This window comes from Somniosus microcephalus, chromosome 4 (assembly GCF_052327205.1).
Source record: "Somniosus microcephalus isolate GS21.2 chromosome 4, FLI_Smic_1.0, whole genome shotgun sequence".
NCBI lineage: Eukaryota > Metazoa > Chordata > Chondrichthyes > Squaliformes > Somniosidae > Somniosus > Somniosus microcephalus.
Window position 1 is genome coordinate 172,630,679 of NC_140990.1, and position 21,286 is coordinate 172,651,964.

The window sequence follows — 21,286 nt, forward strand, 5'->3', positions numbered from 1 at the left end:
AAATGGATGGTGGATTGGTTGCAGTGGGAGGGGGTGGGTGGCAAGGGAAAGAGAAAAGCAAAACACATAGGGAGGTCATGCTGGTTTGGTCTTATGCCAGCATGCAGCCAGCACAACTATATGTCTTGCAGATGCCTGGGAGCAAGGCTTCCTATTTCAATGATGGTGAGACAATACTTCAGGATTGCTCTGTCTCTGAGGCGTGCTAATTCTCTTTGGAGACACACCTCATCTCCCCACAAAATTGCAAAGATAGGAACATAAGGAATACAATAAAGCATGGAAGAAGATGCAGCCATATGGCCCATCAAGCACGCTCCTTCCCTAAGCTTTGCACAATCTGCCCTACCCTTTACTTTACCCCACACATTCTACTTCCAAGGAAAGGTCCTTGCGAGAATCTCCCGGCCTTCCTCCAAAGTCCAGAAACTATGTAATCTCACATGCTACGTCACTCATCCTTGACTGGCTGCTTTTCTTAGCATATCATTTCTGTTGTCCCAGCAGCTCAGGAATGATGATCTGACTGGGACCAGAAAGTCAACAGTGAATCAAACCACAGATGCAAACTGTATCCTGCAATCTGTCAACTTACACCATTCTATAAATTCTCCTTTTTTATAAAACACTGTATATAATCCAGGGATTATTATTCAGACAATAAATTAATGTATCTTAAACTTGCTGCTTAGGAACATAGGAATAGGCCATTCAATTAGATCATTACTGCACATATTTAATAATTAGTTAGAAAAAGGTGTGGTGCCAGAGGACTGGCGGATAGTTAACATAATACCTATATTTAAGAAGGGGGATAGAACATGTTCAGGGAATTATAGACCAGTTAGCTTAACATCGGTGGTAGGAAAAATAATGGAATCCTTACTAAAGGAGAATATAGAAGAACATCTAGAAACCAAAAATATAATAAGGAATAGTCAGCATGGATTTCAAAAGGGAAAGTCTTGCTTGACCAACCTCATTGAATTTTTTGAAGAGGTAACAGAAAGAGTAGACAATGGTAATGCAGTAGATGTAATTTATCTAGATTTTCAAAAGGCCTTCGATAAGGTACCCCATAATAGACTGATGAACAAGGTCAGAGAATGCAGAGTCAGGGGACAAGTTGGAGAATGGATAGCTAGCTGGCTTCAAGACAGAGAGCAGAGAGTAGGGGCAAAAAGGTAGCTATTCACAGTGGCAGAAGGTGGGTAATGCTGTTCCACAAGAATCAGTGCTGGCACCACTGTTGTTCACAATTTATATTCATGATTTAGACGTTGGAATCAAAAACACAATTTCTAAATTTGCAGATGACACCAAATTGCAGGGGGAGGGAGGGATAGTCAATACGGAGGAGGGCTGCAACAAATTACAGGAGGACATTAATAAACTTGCAGAATGGGCATATAATTAGCAAATGAAGTTCAACACAGATAAATGTGAGGTAGGAAGAATAGGGAGGTCATGAGTCTAGGTGGGGTAGAGGAACAAAGGGATCTTGGAGTACAAATACACAAATCAATAAAAGTTGCGACACAGGTTAACAAGGCCATAAAAAAAGCAAACCAAGCACGAGGGTTTATTTCTAGAGGTATAGAATTGAAAAGTAGGGAAGTTATGCTAAACCTGTATCGAACCTTGGTTAGACCACACTTAGAGTACTGCGTACAGTTCTGGTCACCATATTATAAACAGGATATCGAGGCACCGGAAAGGGTGCCGAGAAGATTTACAAGAATGATACCAGAAATACATATCAGGAAAGGATGAACAGGCTGGGTCTCTTTCCTCCTGAAAAAAGGTGGCTGAGGGGTGACCTAATAGAGGTCTTTAAAATTATGAAAGGTTTTGATAGCATGGATAATGTTTCCACTTGTGGGGGAAGAGCATAACTAGAGGCCATCAATATAAGATCGTCACCAAGAAATCCAATAGGGAATTCAGAAGAAACTTCTTTACCCAAAGAGTGGTGAGAATGTGGAACTCGCTACCACAGGGAGTGGTTGAAGCGAAAAGTATAGATGCATTTAAGGGGAGGCTAGACAAGTATATGAGGGAGAAGGGAATAGAGGGTTATGCTGATAGATTTAGATGAGGAAAGACAGGAGGAGGCTCGAGTGGAGCATAAACGCCGGCATGGACTTGTTGGGCCGAATGGCCTATTTCTGTGCCGTATATCCTATGTAATGTAAATGGCTGATTTTTCTTAGCTCTATCTACCCACCTTGGTTCCATATTCCTTAATGCCCTTGTCTAACAAAAATCAATCTCAGATTTTGAAATTTTCAACTGATCCCCCAGCCTCAACAGCTTTTTGAGGGCGAGTTTTCCAGATTTCCACTACTATGTGTGAAGAAGTGCTTCCTGACATCACCCCTGAGCGGCCTGGCTCTAATTTTAAGGTTACGCCCCCTTGTTCTGGATTTCCCCACCAGAGGAAACAGTGTCTCGTCATCCACACTATCGAATCTTTTAATCATCTGAAACACCTTAATTAGATCACCCCTTAGTCTTCTATACTCAAGGGAACACAAGCCTAGTCTATCCAACCTGTCCTTATAATTTAACCCCATTGGTAAATGAATTTGTTTCTACAGTACCAGGTACTTACCTATTGTCACCCTCTCTCGGGCACCAGGTGATTGGGTACGCCACTGGCTGGCACCATTAATGCTGCGAGTGTTGTGTATCTGCATACCACCAACCTCCAGACGATCCTGAAAATACAAAGCACATTTATCAGGCTTTAATCAACTCACATTGAGCAAATGTTTGATCAACAACGTTGCCTATCCGGCTAAACCTTTTTTATAGCCAACATTTATAATGTACAAATTTGGCAACTGATAATTTACCATAGTACACGGACCAACAGTGTCATTTTTCTAAGTCAGGAGAGGCCCCCAAAAGGCTGAGACACCTGGAGCTTACTTTATCCAGCCGATAGCATTGCGTTTCCATGGCAACCTTTAAGACCAGATTGCTGATTGCTGATTGTTGGATTCAAGAGCGGCAGATAATTTTTAAACATCACTTCAAGAACATTATTCAATGGATTGCCGAGTGTGTCTTCTCCCGGTTCTCGGTCCCCACTCACTACCAGCACCGCCACCACCACATGCCAGTACTGCAGGATGGCAGTTAATCTCAACAGGGAGGTCGAAGCATGACAAGGAAATCCCACTTAACTTTAATTTTTTTTTTTCTCTACTTGGTTCCTTATGCTTTCCTCAAGATTTGGACACTTTTAATGGACGGAATATCCAAGGACCTAGATTCAACTTTAACTAGTGGGAGCTGTCTGTAGGTTACAATTCCTTTGGCTTTTACTCAAATGATTTGACAATCTTCAAGAGGCTGCCGACTGCTGTTGATGAGTAATTGAAGATAATATGGTGAGAAAGAGATCGAAAGAAAGAAACAAGAAAAAAAATGAGACAACATGAGGGGGAGGTGTGAGCGAGCAAGACGGGGGGCGAGGGAGCAAGGAAGAGAGGGGGAGAGGGAGCGAGGAAGAGAGGGGGAGAGGGAGCGAGGAAGAGAGGGGGAGAGGGAACATTATGGGCCGCAAAGCAAGACAAACACAGAGACCAATGCTGTGAAGCAAATGCACTCCATGGGAATCGACTTGGCTGACGTCACTGAAGTAGCTTTGCTGGTTAGCCCCCACATAGAATCACAGAATAGTTACAGCACAGAAAGTGGCCATTCGACCCCGTGCCAGCTCCCTGCAAGAGCACTTCAGCTAGTCCCACTCCCCCACCCTTTCCCCGTAGCCCTGCAAATTCTTTTCCTTCGAGTACTTATCCAACTCCCTTTTGAAAGTCACAATCGACTCTGCCACCACCACCCTTTCAGGCAGTGCATTCCAGATCCTAACCACCCGCAGTGTAAAAAGGTTTTTCCTCATGTCGCCTTTGGTTCTTCTGCCATGAAGAACCTACAGAGCTCCAAGGACAAGTCCTGCTCAGCTCAAAACTGGCAGACCATTGGAAGTAAAAAGTGAATAGATACATACCCATGACCTACCCAGAGCAAGCACCGTTCATGGCGCTTACCGACAAGAGCATCGAGAAATGAGTGAGAAGTGGGTTTCATGAGAATTCTCTATAGAAGAGAAAGCCATAAGCAATGTGCTTGTATCATTCTTGTTTTCAAATCCCTCCATGGTCTCGCCCCTCCCCATCTCTGTAATCTCCTCCAGTCCCACAACCCTCAAGATATCTGCACTCCTCTAATTCTGGCCTCGTGCATCTCTGATTATTATCGTTCCATCATTGGCGGCCATGCCTTCAGCTGTCAAGGCCCGAAGCTCTGGAAGTTCCTCCCTAAATCTCTCTGCTTCTTTACCTCTCTCCTCCTTTAAGACATTCTTTAAAACCTACCTCTTTGACCAATCTGCCCTAATATCTCCTCGGTGTCAAATTTTGTTTTACAATGCTCCTGTGAAGCGCCTTGGGATGTTTTACTATGTTAAAGGTGCTATATAAATACAAGTTGTTGTTATATCATCAAAATAAGCTAATCATCAGGCACATTATAGCGAGGAGCTGCTCCAAGGAACCAAAAGAATGAGCTTTTCTTTGTTTTTTTTAAAAAACCGAGCACGAGCACTGCATGACCAATTATGGTCCATCGTAATGTCCTCATGTGAGTTTTAAAAATAAGAAATTCCGGTTGTTCCCACTACCCAATAACCAAAACATTATCCTGCTCCATCATTGGTCAGTAAATATAAAGCTCGGTCACACAGGTGTCCTTCAGTTGAACCCACAATCACTTGGTTAAAAATATCGAGGACCGTACCCAGTGATTATTCACGGGTGCTCCTGCTGGAATGCCGGGAAGTACAGCGCGAGGTCAGAAAAGATGATAAAATTAAAATCATAAAATCTCACAACACGGAAGGAGGCCATTTGGCCCATCGTGCCTGTGAAAGAGCGACCGATTAGTCCCACTTCCCTGCTCTTTACCCATAGCCCTGCAATTTTTTTCCCCTTCAAGTACTTATTCAATTCCCTTTTGAATGGTGGAAGGTGGTTCAATAAAACCATTCTTTCAAACAGTGCATTCCAGATCATCATAACTCGCGTAAAAAAAAAATTCTCCTCATCTGTCCTTCGGTTCATTTGCCAATTATGTTAAATCTATATCCTCTGGTTAAATTAAAAATGAATTTTTTTCTTAAATGAAGAAAAAGCATCGGGCCCAATGGTCCGATCTCATCGAAAGTTAAGCGGATTTATGCGACTTCCCACTTCTAAATCAGTCTCACTGGGAATTTCTCTGTAAAAGGCTTTCTGGAATATTTTAATAGCATTGAAGCATTACCGCTTGCAAATTTCTTCGCCCTTTCCCTCAACCCCACAATCTTTGCCCCGCCTCTCCTGAAGGCAGTAACTCATGATCGGATACGGTTGCATGGGAATTGGAAGCTGTCGTCACAACATCTTCACGCGCCAGCCTAGACAGCAACTCTGGCTGACCTCTTTGCTCACTAAGCCCAGAGGCAAGCAGCAGCATCCCTCGTGACACCACGGCTGAGATCAGTTATCTCGGCGTGACCGGGAACTGAACTGGGACCTTCCCAGTTTGCATGCTTCGGTACCACCCCCAGGCAGTGTCTTTAGACACTACGCCATACAGGGGGAGCAGCTCACTAAATGACATTACGGTAATTGCTGTGGTGTCACATCAACATCTTTGCGAAATCTCTATGCACTTACCACCCTTAAGTATTTCAAGTAACAAAATCTGCATATTACTGAACATCGCTAGCTAAATGTTTGGCTTTCTTGCAGCCTAAATAGATGATATGCCAATAAGCACGCATTTTATAGAATCATACAGCACGATGGGCTGAATTTCCACTCACCTGCTCTTTGCCCATTGCCCTGCAATTTTTCCCCTTCAAGTATTTATCCAATTCCCTTTTGAAGGTATTGAAACTGAATCTGCTCCCACCACTCTTTCAGGCAGAGCATTCCAGATCATAACAACTCGCTACATAAAATAAATTCCTCTCAATTCCCCTCTGGTTCTTTTGCCAATCACCTTAAATCTGTGTCACTGGGAAATATCACCAACGCAACACCCTCCTAACGCTGCCACCCATGAGTTATATGAGATCATCCTCACTAGGGGAACCTGAAACAAATTCATACTTTGGGAGTGAAGGGCAAGGGTGGGGGGGGTGCACTTTTAGGGCTACTGTCTTTTCCCAGTGCACTCTATAATTAAGCCTGCTGCTAGGTGTCAGCTGTGGATCAGTTGGTAGCACTCTCGTCTCCGAGTCAGAGGTGATGGGTGCAAGCCCCACCCCAGGTGCCTGAGCACATAATTTAGATTGACAATCCAGTGCAGTACTGAGGGAGCGCACTGTCAGTCGAGCTGTCTTTCGGATGAGATGTTGAGAGTCTGCACTCACGGGTGGACGTAAGGGATCCCATGGCACTATTCGAAGAAGAGCAGGGGTGTTCTCTCCAGTATCCAGGTCAATATTTATCCTTCAACTAATACGTAAAATAGATTATCTGGTTATCAACTTGTTGCTGTTTGTGGGACCTTGCTATGCGCAAATTGGTTGCCGCATTTCCTACATGACAACAGCGACTGCACTTGAAAAATACTTCATTGGCTATAAAGCGCTTTGGGTCATCCTGAGGTCGTGAAAGGTGCGGTAGAAATGCAGGTCTTTCTTTTTTTCTTTCTTTACATACAGGGACTAAATAGGCCAAATTCCAGTTTTATTTCTTGGGACTTTTTATGAAAACAATATCGGTGTTTTGGGGATTGCATTCCACAATTCTGTTTGTTTATAACAAATTCCGTTTTTATTGCACAAGGTTTTTGATCATATTCCATGACCCTGCCCATTGTTCCATGATTTTCCCCAGTGTTTTCGGGTTTAAATTCCACTATTCCATCCATTATTCCACAATCTTCAGCAGCGTTTTGGCTCACGTTCCACCCTTTCACCCATCTTACTCAGGAATCGCCAGCCTTGCCTTGCCTTGTCTGTAATCCTTGGTGCACCACCACATTCACACAAGAATTAGCGACTGCGATACATTTACAGCAGGATTAACGAGTGATATTCTGCAGCTGTTTTTGGGTGGTGGTGGGCGGGGGGGGGGGGGGTTATGGGGTGGAAATTCTTTGCGCTGTGTAAAATTCTCAATGCTGTGAAGTCGGATTTATCGAAGATACCAAATTTTTTTTGGTGTCGTATGGCAAAATTTATGGCTCCCTTTGGGTAAAAGTAAAACCATTTTTACACTGGTGCTGCTTTAATTAATTTCCCAGGAGGCCAATGCCTACTGTTTGCAGTGCTAAATCTGGTTTCCATCTCCCAGGAACGGATTTGTAGACCTACATGAATTGAAATGGCACCAACAGAAAAGCAGCTCAAGGTTGCGTGTCATAAAGACTTACTGTGGCTCACGATGATGGGCAATTCCAGTGAATCCATTAGACGTTGCTTATTACCTCATTTGGTGACTACATTAGCTAGATCTGTGCTGGAAATGAAAGTGTCCCATTTTTCACTTTATTCCAAAGAATCCGGTTCAATGGTGCATTACATTCTTTCACCTCTACTTCATTACTTTCATGGCTTAAATTTGACAACTTTTTTTTTTGCTTGATAGAGAAATCAAGGGCACATTTTTCAAAGCTGCAGAGGAAATCCAGCACTGGGAAGGTTTCAGTTGTTTAATCACCAGAACAGCAGAGGGATTTTTGGTACAGTTGACAGAAGCAGGCAGATGTCAAAACAATAGAAATCAGTAGGGAAAATAAGAAAAAAAAATCCTACATGAATAAAAATTCCCAAGTTTTGCAATTTTCCCAAGGAAACAGTACATGGCTTCAAGGCTAGATACTAAAGCACCAGCGTCAACAAGTTTAACATCTTGTTGCTATTTTGGTACACTGCTATCTAGGCTGCCTAGGCCCTAAGCTCTGGAATTCCCTCCCCAAACCTCTCTGCCTCTCTCTCCTCCATTAAGACTCTCCTTAAAACCTACCTCTTTGACCAAATATATCACTTGTCCCAATATATCCTTTTGTGGCTCGGTATCAAATCTTTGTCTGATTACTCTCCTGTGAAGCGCCTTGGAACGTTTTACTATGTTAAAGGTGCTATACAAATGCAAGTTGTTGTTGCTATGACGCATTTAATGAAATAATTGTTTCTGCTAACTTGGAAACCACCTAAGTGTCTCAGTCAGCCAATGCCTCCTTAGGTGATAATCTGTTTTCCACAACATTCGTTCATTTAAAAAAAAATTGTTCTAAGAATGTTTCTATTGTACAATTTCCTGTTGGTTTCAGTTGTAATGTGCAGATTATCTGAAATATGAAGCTTCATTCTGTTACTGGTAAATTGTTGTGGAAACGTTTTGATGCAAGAAGTGACTGATGCGCCAGGAACTTTTTTTATGGGGGTCAAATGTTCAATGTGAGCAAACAAAGTTTTTGTTAAAAAACAATTTATTGCATTTATATAGTGCCTTCAATGTAAGAAGAAATGTCCCAAGATGTTTCACAGATTGGTGTTTTGAAATTAGTTGCTGAGCTAGGAAACTAGAGATTAAGAAGGGTGACCAAAAGCTTGGCCAAAGAGGTGGGTTCTGTGCAGGTTTTTAAAGAAGAGAGAGAGAGATGGCATTTACAAGTGAGAACAAGGATTTTACATTTGACGCATTGGGAGAATGAAGAGCTAATGTCAGTCAAAGAGTACAGGAGAGTTGCACAAGCGGGACTTGGTGCAGTGCAAGACAAGATACATGTAGCAGAGTTTTAGAGCTTATAGAGAGTAGAGAATGGGAGGCCAATATACAGAGAAAGAAAAAACGAGCTTGCATTTCTATCACACATTTCACAACCTCAGGGCGTCCTAAAGTGCTTTACAGCCAATGAAGTACTTTTGAAGTGCAGTCACTGTTGTAATGTAGGAAAATGTGGCAGCCAATTTGCACACAGCAAGCTCGCACAAACAGAATTGTGAAAATGACCAGATAATCTGTTTGTAAGTCGAGCAATAAAAATTACCCAGGACACCAGGGAGTCCCTTGCTCTTCTTTGAAATAGTGTCATGGGATCTTTTACATACACCAGAGAGGGCAGACAGGGCCTCGGTTTAACGTCTCGTCCAAAAGACGGCACGATCGACACTACACTTCAAAAGGTTTTCATTGGCTGTAAAGCGCTTTGGGATGTCATGAAGCCATGATGGGAGCTGTATAAATTTAAGTTCTTTCTTTCTTATTTTCTTTCCACGACCAGTGGAAACAAGTTAAAACATTACTCCTTTAAATGGTGTTCAGATACTTCCAAGCGATGTTGAACAATAAGCATTTTGTCTTTCCAATTTGTAATTCCCTGTTTGCTGGGAGACAGAAGGCTCATTACATTAAGAGGGGGGAAAAATGAAATTTGTGTACTAAATAAGAACACTGAACAAGTTAAAGCATCTTTTCCAAAGGCTTTTATTCCATTAAGGCAAACTATTACTAAATTAAAATGCTGCCCAATGGGAGAATGGAAATGTGCAGAGCCAAGCAAGACCACACTCACTTAAAATTCCTCATCATTCTCTGATAAATTACACGAATCAATACAATAGCGGCAAATCGGTACTCGCCCTAATTAAAGTACCTGGCTTGTAGAACAGATCAGTCACTGCCCTGTGCATTACTGTCTAAACCAATAAAACCATAAAAAATTGCTTAATGGTGTAAGCTTTACAGACGGAGGTTGTGACGCAACTGCAAAAGGTCGCAGCCTGCTCCCCTGACATGACCGCCATCTGACTAAATTACCATTGAAGATAAAAACATGCGGATGTAAAAAAAAAATAACTTTTACACTCACTCCTTCAAGCGGAAAATGCAATAAATGAAAGGGCACAGGTGTCTACAAACGGACATGGCCTGGACTTTAAAATACTATCAAAATAAAAACAAAAAACCTCTGCAATTAGATTTTTGGCTGAAGTTTCCATTAAAAGAATTTAGTTTCCAGAAGTTATAGAAAGGAGAATGCTGATTACGTTTGGAAAAATTAGATGATGCAACAAAATATTAAAATGATAAAAGTGTACTACAGTACCCCAAATGAAATATCAACACAAGGAAGGTAGAAATCATTTGAAAAATGTTTTTTAAGCTGCAATTTCTGCTCCTCGCCAAGCACCAGTTTATTCTATTGAGCCAGAAGAGAGCAGAGGCTTGAAAATAAATATCCCCAGTATTAGATTACAACATTTATAAACTATGAAGTAAATGTTGTTTTATAAAAAAGAAAGCATGCATTCACATGCAGCAATTCTGTTTGCCGTATCTACCCATCAATTTCTATTAATGTCAATTGGACCAGACCAATTCTCACTACATGGACTCTGGTGCCTAGGAATGTCTTTCACTGTACTGAGGTCTCCTCCTGCTCGCACTATCTTTTGGATGAGATGTTAAACCGAGGCCCCATCTGTGCTCTCAGATGGAAGATACCAAGGTACTAATTCGAAGAAGGGCAGGAGAGCTCTCCCTGGTGTCCTGGGCCAATATTTATCCCTCAACCAATATCACTAAAACAGGTTATCTGGTCATTATCTTATTGCTGTTTGTGGGGGCTTGCTGTGCCCAAATTGGCTGCCACATTTTCTTCATTAGAACGGTGACTACACTTCAAAAGTACTTAATTGGCTGTAAAGTGCTTTGGGACGTCCAGGGGTCATGGAAGGCTCCATGTCAATTGTCCGGAGGGCTGAAATGCATGTGTGGGATGGGATAGGTGCAGTGTACGATCTTGAGTTGGCCCTCACGCATTTTACGAGACACGAGAGGGCGAATGCACGACTAACAATCCAACAAATTCACTTCATGGGCGACTCACAAAAATAGGTTGCAGAGTATTCTTGTGGTTAACTCGCAAATATTGCAGTCAAAACTTTAGACTGCCAAATATTTTGTCTCCTTCAAAGAGCTTCTGTGCTAATAACCTAGATATCCCTCTGTGCTAGCAAATATGCTGAATTTTAGTAAAGGTGTTTAAAACAGTTATTTAAAACCTAAGTAAAAATTTGAAGTTATGGATAAAATCCCCTTGCTGTCCCACTCATTTTCAACTCATCTGGGCAGAGGTCCAAGGAGATCACAAGGATCATGACCATGCATCTCTGGAGGACCCAGCCTAATACTTGCAACAAATCAAGCTAACACAGCTCTCACGACTAGTTGCAAGACAGTGCCTCCCCCTTCCACTGTGAAGTGCAGCCCTCTCCACAACAAATATGTGATTGAAATAGATGGGTGCAACAAGTAATATATCCTAATCCAAATGGCCTCTGCCAGCTCGAACTGGAGAAATACCAAGTGATTTGGGTCTGTCCTTGAAGGTGGACTCAATGCAGCAACCTCAAAGGCCAACAAACACCCAATATGACTGTAGAATGCAGGATCCACTTCTTTCTTTGCTCAACTGAGCCACAGATTGCACATTTAAACCTGCATTATTCTCAGCAAAAAAAAATCAAGAAACCTTAAATGTATCAACGTATTCTTCCCTTAAACACTGTCCAATAACAATGTACACTGTATAATGGTTTGTGAAAGTTAAATGAAACAAAAACTCATATCATTAAAGGCAATTTCTAACGTAAAAATCTTTCGTTTTGGAGTCTTTGGCCTAGAAATTGGGTATAGCCCCGCTTGAGGCGCTAGAACTGGCGGAGCGCTAAGTTTATAGCCAGACGAAACTTATCGCTGCCTGGCGAGATATTGGGTTGCATCGCCCCCAAAGGGGATTGAGGCGCTAATTTAGCTGTTGCACGGTGCTCCTAAGGCGCAAAAGTTCAGGTGCTACTCAATATCGACGCGGACGGGCGCAGCGCAGGTGATCTCAATTACGGGAAACCACGAGACTTCCAGGCGCCGGCCGGCTCTTAAAGGGGTGGGTCAGTCAGCCTGAGCTTCAACACCCAACGCCCTGTAGGCCTCAGAATCGGTGCTCGCCCTTCTCTGGTGCTAGAAACTTGTTCAGCATGGAGAAGGTTAGACAGAGAGCAGAGCGCTTTAGCACTGAGGCTATGGACCACTTGGTGGCTGCAGTTGAGCGTCGTCGAGATGTCCTGTATCCGGACAATGGCAAGAGGCCGAATCAGAAGGCTTACCGACGATCTTGGAGGGAGGTTGCTGTGAGGGTCAACTCCAGCAACATGGCGACCAGGACCCCTGTTCAGTGCAGGAAGAAATTCAACGACCTCACACGGATCGTTAGGGTGAGTGATGGTTTAGCAAACTTCTGATTCCCTCCATCTGCAGCTGACTTCGGGCACCCTGTTGCAATGATGCCCCAATGGCCATCTGTCAGCAAGCACCCATGGCCCTTTCTGGGCACACACATGGACAGATGTCTCAAGGCCTCATGTAAGGGCTCTTTCACCATGGGGGGCATGCGATGATGTCTCAAGGCCTCATGTAAGGGCTCTTTCACCATGGGGGGCATGCGATGATGTCTCAAGGCCTCATGTAAGGGCTCTTGCACCATGGGGGGCATGCGATGATCTCTCAAGGCATCATGTTACAGAACTTCACCTTCTTTCCCCTGCAGTCCAAGCTGGCGACGATCCGAAAGGAGCAGCGTCGAACCGGTGGCGGACCTCCACAAGTGGTCACTCTCACGGATCTGGAGGAGAGAGTGCACCAGATACTTGGAGGACGTCTGTCTGGTCCTGTGACCACTGCATCTGCCGACCCCATTTCCGACAGCGAGGGTAAGACTCTCACCTTTTTTACCTGTTGCCTTCCACTTGGTCCCCCCACCAGCATGCATCCTCAGTGTGCAGCCATGTCAGAGCCTTGCCGCAATGTGGCATGCCTTTCAGCAAACCTGTCCTTTTGCTAAAGCCACTCTTCCACCTCCCTACTTTCAGATGAAACAGCACCAACTCGGGCTCAACGCACTGAAGCTGCCAGTGCCAGTGCCACCGGAGGCGAGGACCAGGAGGAATCCGGACCAGCCGTTACAGAATCCGGGGAGCGGACACATCTACAGACTGGGGATAGTAGTCCCCTGGAGGGGAGGGGGGGGGGTGCTCTGAGGATGAACCAGTTGCCGGACCAAGCGGCATCCAGCAACGCACGGGGGATAGGCAAGTTCGGCCACCGTCTCCCCGGAGGGCAAGGCAGGTAGTGATGACTGCTGCACAGAGTGCAGATGAGGTGCGTCGCCTGGCTGAAATGAGCAAACAGGCCCGGGTCAGACACACGGAGCTGATGGCTGCAGTGGAGGAGATGCCTGAGTCAATAGATTCATTGGCTAAGAGTATGTTGGACTTTGGGGCAACAATGGAGAGGACTCTCCAGGGCTTTGGGGCAACAATGGACAGGTCTATCCAGGGCTTCGGGGCAACAGTGGACAGGACTATCCAGGGCTTCGGCCCAACAATGGAGAGGACTGTCCACGGCTTTGAGTCGGCTATGGAAAGGACTGTTCAGGGCTTCGGACAATCCCTGGAAAGGTCTGTCCAGGGCTTGTCCGAGGCAGTGGAGCGGTCGGCACCTGCCTTGTCCGAAGCAATGGGAAGAACTGTCCAGGGCTTCTCCGAAGCACTGGCACCTGGCACACAGGTCCTCACTGTTGCCACGCAGTTACTTGCTGGGCTCCTCCACACCCAGATTGAGGCAACGCGATCTCTCACTGCAGCCACCCTCTCTGCATCAGTTAGGATCACCCCGGGCCCTTCCAGTCCCATACAAGGCCAGGAATCAGTGGAGCATGCGATTGTGGCGGATGAGCCGAGCCGCTCCCCTCAGATAGCCAGTGTGTCGTCCGACCATGGTGCAGGTGTCCTCTCTCGGCAGGAGACCATTGCACATCCCAGCGCTGGGACGTCTGCATTGCAGCTGCCACCACCTGCAGGCCACACTGCTTCCAGCCATGGTCACATCAAGCATCCTGCGTCCGCACCCTCCAAGCCCAGAGGTCGGCCAGGCCATCCCTCAGGGGCTTCTGCGCTTCCACACAGTCAGCAGGCGTCCCCCAGCCTTGAGCCCGCCACTGGGGTCCAATTACGTAGGAGCAGCAGGGAGGGAAGGGGCCGGGCGCGAAAGAGAAGTCGTTCTTCCTCAAGGGGCCAGTTGTAGAGGGAGGTGCTGAGACGTTTCTTTGTCCAAATTCAAGGACACCCTCACCTGTTGTTATATTTGCAGAAGGTTTGTTTAGTTTTGCGGCTTTGCCGAAGAGTTCACAGTTATTTTGTAAGTTATGGTTTCTGTTGATATTACGTTGTTTAGCTGTAATGAAAGACTTTTGTGCCAATAAACAGAAGTTTCAATGTGGCATGGTGCATGTGACTACTTTCAGTGATGCTGGCATTCAGAGGCTGTCAAACATCCAAAGTGCGCATGAGTTAAGACTCTCATCATTCCGCCACAGGGGTCTCGAAACGAGTCCTGATGAGCCTCTGACGTATGGCCCTTCCACTTTCAGCAGCCCTTCCATCTTCCTCCTCCTCCTCCTCCGCCTGCTCTTCCTCCTCCTCCTCCTCCTCATCCTCTGCCTGCTCTTCCTCCTCCTCCTCCTCCTCATACTGCTCCTCCTCTGCCTGCTCCTCCTCCTCCTCCACCTGCACCTCCTCCTCCTCCTCCTCATACTCCTCCTCCTCCTCCTCCACCTGCTCCTCCTCCTTCTCCTCCTCATACTCCTCCTCCTCCGCCTGCTCCTCCTCCTCCTCCTCATACTCCTCCTCCTCCGCCTGCTCCTCCTCCTGCTCCTCCGCCTGCTCCTCCTCCTCATACTCCTCCTCCTCCTCATACTCCTCCTCCTCCGCCTGCTCCTCCTCCTCCGCCTGCTCCTCCTCCGCCTGCTCGGCTGGTCGTTGAGGGACAGCTGGAATTGGCTGGGTGCGTCGATTCGCCAAGTTGTGGAGCATGCAGCAGACGACGACGATGTGTCCCACTTGCTGCGGCGAGTACTGCAGGGATCCCCCCGAATGTTCCAGACATCGGAAATGCTTTTTGACAACACCAATAGTGTGCTGTTTACTGTGCCTGGTCGCCTGATGGCCGCTGCTGATCAGCTCTTCTGCTGGGGTGTCGGCCACACGGAGTGTTGTCATCAGCCATGGCCAGAGAGGATAGCCCTTGTCCCCAGTAAGCCAGCCTCGTCTTCGAGCCAGCCCCTCAAAAAGGTTACAAACGGAGGTCAACCGCAGGATAAAGGCATCGTGGCTGCACCCTGGGAAATGCGCGGTGACTGCCATGATGATTTGGCGGTGGTCACAGACCAGCTGCATGTTGAGGGAGTGGAACCCCTTGCGGTTGCGGAAGTCCTAAGGATGATGGCATGGCGCCCTCAAAGCCACGTGTGTGCTGTCAGTCGCCCCCTGCACCATGGGGAAGTCCGCAATAGGAGCGACACCCTGCGTGCGCTCTGCCTGCTTGTGCAGGGTCAGAGGGAAGGTCATGAATTGACGCCTTCGCCTATAAAGGGCATCTGTAACTTGCCGGATGCAACAGTGGACTGCAACCTGAGCGACAGTCACAATGTCCCCAATGGCTGACTGAAAGGATCCGTTGGCATAAAAATTGAGGCCATCAGTCAGTTTAGCGAACACGGACAGAGAGGTTCTGCACCGTTCACGCGGCTGCAGATCCTGACCAAGCAGGTGGCACAGATCAGTAACAATGTCCCTCCAGAATCGGAGCCTTCCCAAACACTGCTCCTCCGACATGTCAAGGCTTGTCACCTGCTGCCTAAAGACCCTCGCAGCATCCCGTCGGATTGGCCGACCTCCATTGCCCCTCCTCCTTCTGGCCAATCCCGGCCCTCTCTCCCGCCGTCTCTCTGCCCCTTCACAGTGTTGGGCGATGAGGCCGTCGCCCTCCAAAGAAGCTCCCATTCCGATGCCAGTTGGTCAAAAGGCTTTTAGGTGTAGTGCTGCAAGTGCTTCGGACAGGTTTGAAGGTCTCAAGTACTCTAAAGCTAAATTCCCAAAACTCCGCTCCACAGTAGCTCGCCAACTCTATCCAGCAACGATCGCAATGAGCAGGCCAAGTGGCTGAAGATTCTGCACGAGAGCTGTCCCCTTTAAATAGCGCCCCCCTACTCCGAGAAGGGCCTGCTAGCCCTCCCTCGAACTGTCACTAATAGCGCTAGGCGTTAAGACTCCGGGCGCCACCCAATATGCGCTCAGGCGCTCCTAAAAGGCGTTGCACACTGAAATGACGTCATGATCTGCTTGCACTCGTGGGCGCGCGCAAACACTTAGCGCAGGCGCTAAATGTATAGTCAATATCTGAGTTGTCGCTATCTTCATAGCGAACGCCCCAACATAGGGCTTCGCCCCAATTCTAGGTCTCTTTAGGCGCTCAGCACCGGCGCTACCAACCCAATTTCTAGGCCTTTCTCTTTAAACAGTTGCAAGTGACATCATCACTGGTGGTTTCACTACTCAGCCCAAAAATGTGCTTTGATCACCAACCTCAGAAGATCACTTCCTAGATCACTAGAGTGAATTCCACACACTAGTCATCCTTGTGGCCTTTCAGATAAGAATGTCAATACAGCGCCAATTTGTCTCATCTCATATGTAACAATAATTTGCATTTCTGTACCACCCTTAATGTAGTAAAACATCCAAGGCGCTTCACAGGAGTGTAATCAGACAAAAACTGACACCAACCCAAAAGGAGGAGATATTAGGAGAGGTGATGATAAGCTTGGTCAAAGAAGTAGGTTTAAAGGAGCATCTTAAAAAAGGAAAGAGAGGTGGAGAGGTTTCTGGAGGGAATTCCAGAGCTTAGGGCCTAGATGGCTGAAGGCACAGCCACCAATGGTGGAGCAAAAGGAAGTCAGGGATGCATAAGAGGACAAAATTGGAAGAACACTGGGTTCTCGGGAGGTTTTAGGGCTATAGGAGGTTACAGATAGAGAAGGGCAGGGCCATGGAGCGTTTTGAACAGGAGGATGGGAATTTTAAAATTGAAGCATTGGTGGACCGGGAGCCATTGAGCACAGGGATGATGGGTGAATGGGACTTGGTGCGAGTTAGGAGATGGCCAGCAGAATTTTGTTTCAACTCAAGTTTTTGGAGGGTGGAAAATGGGAGACTTGCCTGGAGAGCATTGGAATAGTTAAGTCTGAAAGTAACAAAGCTGTGGATGAGGGTTTCAGCAGCAGATGGGCTGAGGTAGTGGTGGGGATGGGCGATATTACAGAGCTGAAAGTAGGCAGTCTTTGTGCTGGAGAGAAATGGGATTGGAAGTTCAGCTCAGGGTCAAATAGTACGCCAAGGTTGCGAATAGTCTAGTTCAGCCAGAGATAGTGGCCAGGGAGGGGCATGGAATCGATGACTAGAGAACAGTTTATGGTGTGGACCAAAGACAATGGTTTTGGTGTTCCCAATATTTAATTGGAGGAAGTTTTGGCTCACCATGGAGAAACAAGCAGTGGAGGGGTTGAGAGAGGTTGTGGTGATGTAGAAACATAGAAGATAGGAGCAGGGGTCGGCCATTCAGCCCCTCGAGCCTGTTCCGCCATGCAATGAGATCATGGCTGATCATCCAAATTCAGTGCCCTGTCCCTGCTTTCTCCCCATATCCCTTGATCCCTTTAGCCTTAAGAAATATATCTAACTCCTTCTTGAATATATTTAATGAATTGGTTTCAACTGCCTTCTGTGGTAGAGAATTCCACAGGTTCACCACTCTCTGGGTGAAGAAATTCCTCCTCATCTCAGTCCTAAATGGTTTAACCCTTATCCTTAGACTGTGATCCCTGGTTCTGGACTCCCTAGAGCGGGGTGTCATCAATGGAACCTGTCGTTACGCGTTTGGATGATGTCGCTGAAGGGCAGCATGTAGATCAGAAATAGGAAGGGGCCAAGGATAGATCCTTGGCGGGCTCCAGATGTCGTGATGCAGGTGTGAGAAGAGAAGCCATTACAAGAACTTCTCTGGCTACGACTGGATAGGTAATAATGGACCAGGCAAGGGCAACCTCACTCAGCTGGACAATGGAGGAGAGGCGATGGAAGGAAATGGTGTGGTTAACCGTGTCTAATGCTGCTGAGGAGGGATAGTGCAGCATGGTCACAGTCACATTGGATGTCATTTGTGACTTTAATTAGGGCCGTTTCAGTACTGTGGCAGGAGTAGAAACCTGATTGGAGAGGTTCAAACAAGGAGCTGCAGGAATTTCTATACCATTAAACTGTGCCCAATGTAACCTGGGCTGAGACTATTTCAACTAATTTCACTCAAGAACCTCCCAGTTGAAAGAGAACATACAGCAGTCTGGACTGTATTTTACCCCAAGACCCACAGATGAAAGCACAATGGCCTAGAAATTGAGTTTGCGCTGCGCCAGGGCTTTAGCGCCGGAAGTTAGCGCCGGCGCTAAGTCCCTTTGCGCGCGCCAAAAATTCAGTAGCGCCGCGCCCAAACGGCTGCCGGCGCTACTGAAGGGTTTTAGCGCCTGAAAACTGGCGCAACGCGCCGCATTGCGGCGCTATTCCGGCACTGCGGCGCCCGCTGCGGTGCGGCAGGCTCGGGAAGTGCAGGCCTCCTCCTTCCGTTAAGGAGGAGCTGCCTGCACCCGGCCGCGGCCCGCGCAAATCTCTGCAAAAATGAGCCCGGCACCTCGGACAAGTGCCGGGCTTGCATCTGTTCCGGGGGGGGGGGGAGAAGTCCGGGGAGGGAGCTGCGGGCAGGCGGCCGGCGGGAAAGCGGCCGGCCGCCGCGCCTCCTTAAAGCGCCGGCGCAGACTCCGGCAACACTCGTTTGCCGGAGTCTTAGTTGCGGCTGCCACTGGCGAGGCGGCCGCAACTGAATTTCGGCTTGGGGCCGGGTTACCACGGCAACCGGGACGCTGCGCACACCGATGACATCATCGGTGCCGGCGCAGCGCTACCGGTCTACCGCCGCGGAAGGGCCCCAGGCAATTTAGGAACCGGCGCCAATTGCAGCACTAGGCCCTCTAGCGCCGCAAAATCGGTGCTAAGGGCACTGAATTTCTAGGCCAATATCTTTTGGCCACACTATTTCCACCTGGGAGAGAAGGCCACAGAGGTCATCCATTTTCTAACAGGAAGAGCGCTTGCTGTGTACGTTCAAGTCAAGAGCCTACCTCTTGGTGATTCTCCATCCTCCTGGCCACCATCACCTGGATCGTTCCTCGAATGTTTCCCTCCATTGACATGGATCGTCGTAATGTTTCCAAGGCCTCGTGGTTAGATTTCTCTAGCAGTTGCTCGCTATTCACTGCAATCAGCTGATCATTCATCCGTAGGCGCCCATCCTGCATGATACAGAAAGGAATTATACCGAATCCATGTGGTATTAACTTTGTTCCTGAATTTCCAGCTCTATTCAGCAACGACAACTTGCGGTTATATAGAACTTTTAACACAGTAAAATGTCCTAAGGCGCTTCACAGGAGCGTTATCAAACAAAATGTGACACCGAGCCACATGAGGAGCTATTCGGACTGGTGACCAAAATGATGGTCAAAGAGGTAGGTTTTATGGAGCATCTTAAAGGAGGAGAGGCAGAGATGTTTAGGGTGGGAATTCCAGAGCATAGGGTCTAGGGCTAAAGGCACGGCCGCTAATAGTGCAGCGATGAAAATCAGGGATGGGTAACTGAAACTTGGTGAGGGTTAGGAAATGGGCAGTAGAGTTTTGGATATGCTCATAATATCTCATAAGGAGATATTGGGTCAGGTGATCAAAAGCTTGGTCTAAGAGGCAAGTTTGAAGATTCCTTGCTATCCTGGGCACCCCTTAAAATTCCTGTACGTCACCCATAATTAAATTAGTGCAATCTAGTACTCTCAGTTCCAGTGGCCAGTCGGAAGCAGGCAAACTTTAAATGGCAGTTCTTGCATGGACCACCATTTTATGTCACAGAATTAATATTTTCAGCCTACAATCTAGGTGTTGGAAGCATAGGTCCCGTATAACAGCTGCCTGAAATGAGAGCGAGAGAAAAAAAAAATGACGCACAAAGGATCTCCCAACAGCCAGGTGAAGCAACAATGGACGAGGCCAGAAAGCGGGTTTCTTGCCAATCCCTTAGCCAGGAAAGGAGACTTGGAAGAGAAGGGCACTTCAAAAATTGCAAACAAATTTTGTAGATGAAGCAGCAAATTTAAAAATCAACTTTAAATATCAAGGTTGCATTAATCAATACAATTACTACATTCAGTCAACTTTAGCTTGGCCATCATTAAACCATCATTGATGATGACCAGTGTGTTACCCTTGGACAAGCATAAAACTGTGCTGGTGAAACTGAGGGAGGTCAAACTACAGCTTCAAGAGAAACTTTGGTATAGACCTGGGAACAAAGAGAGAAAAAAAACACGGATGCTAGAAATCAAACTAAAACAGAAACATTTTGACAAAGGATACACGCCCAAAACATTAATTCATCTGTTCCCTCCACAGACGCTGCCTACATACTCAACGTTTCAAGAATTTTCTGTTTTTGGTACAGACATGGGAATTAAACTCACTGGGTAAGTGCAATATAATGGCCCAGAAATTCGGATCCCAACGAGTGAGTACGCATGGGGTACTCACGCGTAGGCCCAACGAAAGTGCCAGTTTCGTGCATGCACTGTGCATGCGCGGGAAACCGGCACTTCCGTTCCCCTGAAAGAAGGGGTTGACAGGTGGAATGCGTACGTTGGAGAGGCAGCGCATGCGCATCGAGCTTACGTTTTTTTTGCAGGTTTCTCCGGGAGGGTAAGTCTCCAGCAGTTACACTTTTAAAAAGCAGGCGCAAGGTAAGTGGTGAATTCATTAAAATTAAAACATTTTTTCCACAGGTTTATTATTTTTAAATACTTTAAAGAAAGGTAAGTTTATTTTTAGCCCCATTAGAAAATGTAATTAATTTTTTCAAAAATTTAAAATTATTGTTTAAAATAGTTATTTCATGTAATTTATAGTTATTTTAAAAATGTGATTTTTAAAAAATGTATTTGAAGTTTTAGTGATGTTTTGGGGCTTATAGTATTTATAGGTTTGACAGCTCTTCCTGTCAAACTTATAAATGAAGCATTCCCTGCTACCATTGGCTCTCCATGGCCCACGTGATCCCAGAGGATGCATCGAACTAACTGCACCCCTGGGATACGCAAGCACTGCGCGCCGGCAGTTGGAGGAGGCTCAGGATCGGAATCCCACGCAGGCCCACAGCTCAACGGCCGGCGTGCTAGGTAAGTGCAGGTCGGGGGCTTACACCCGTGGGAAGCCCCCGACCCGAATTTCTGG

At 46.6% G+C, this 21,286-nt stretch overlaps 1 protein-coding gene across 2 annotated transcripts in view; it reads right to left on the reverse strand.

The window, feature by feature from the left end:
* LOC147119992 (partitioning defective 3 homolog B-like) overlaps nucleotides 1-21,286 on the reverse strand; it is a 1,739,115-nt gene that overhangs the window by 687,849 nt on the left and 1,029,980 nt on the right. For both annotated transcript variants that reach the window (XM_085985464.1, XM_085985463.1), the window contains exons 12-13: nucleotides 19,135-19,305; nucleotides 2,615-2,720 (exon numbers count right to left, since the gene is read on the reverse strand). In XM_085985464.1, coding sequence (XP_085841590.1) covers nucleotides 2,615-2,720; nucleotides 19,135-19,305 — 277 coding nt within the window. The remainder of the gene's footprint in view (nucleotides 1-2,614; nucleotides 2,721-19,134; nucleotides 19,306-21,286) is intronic.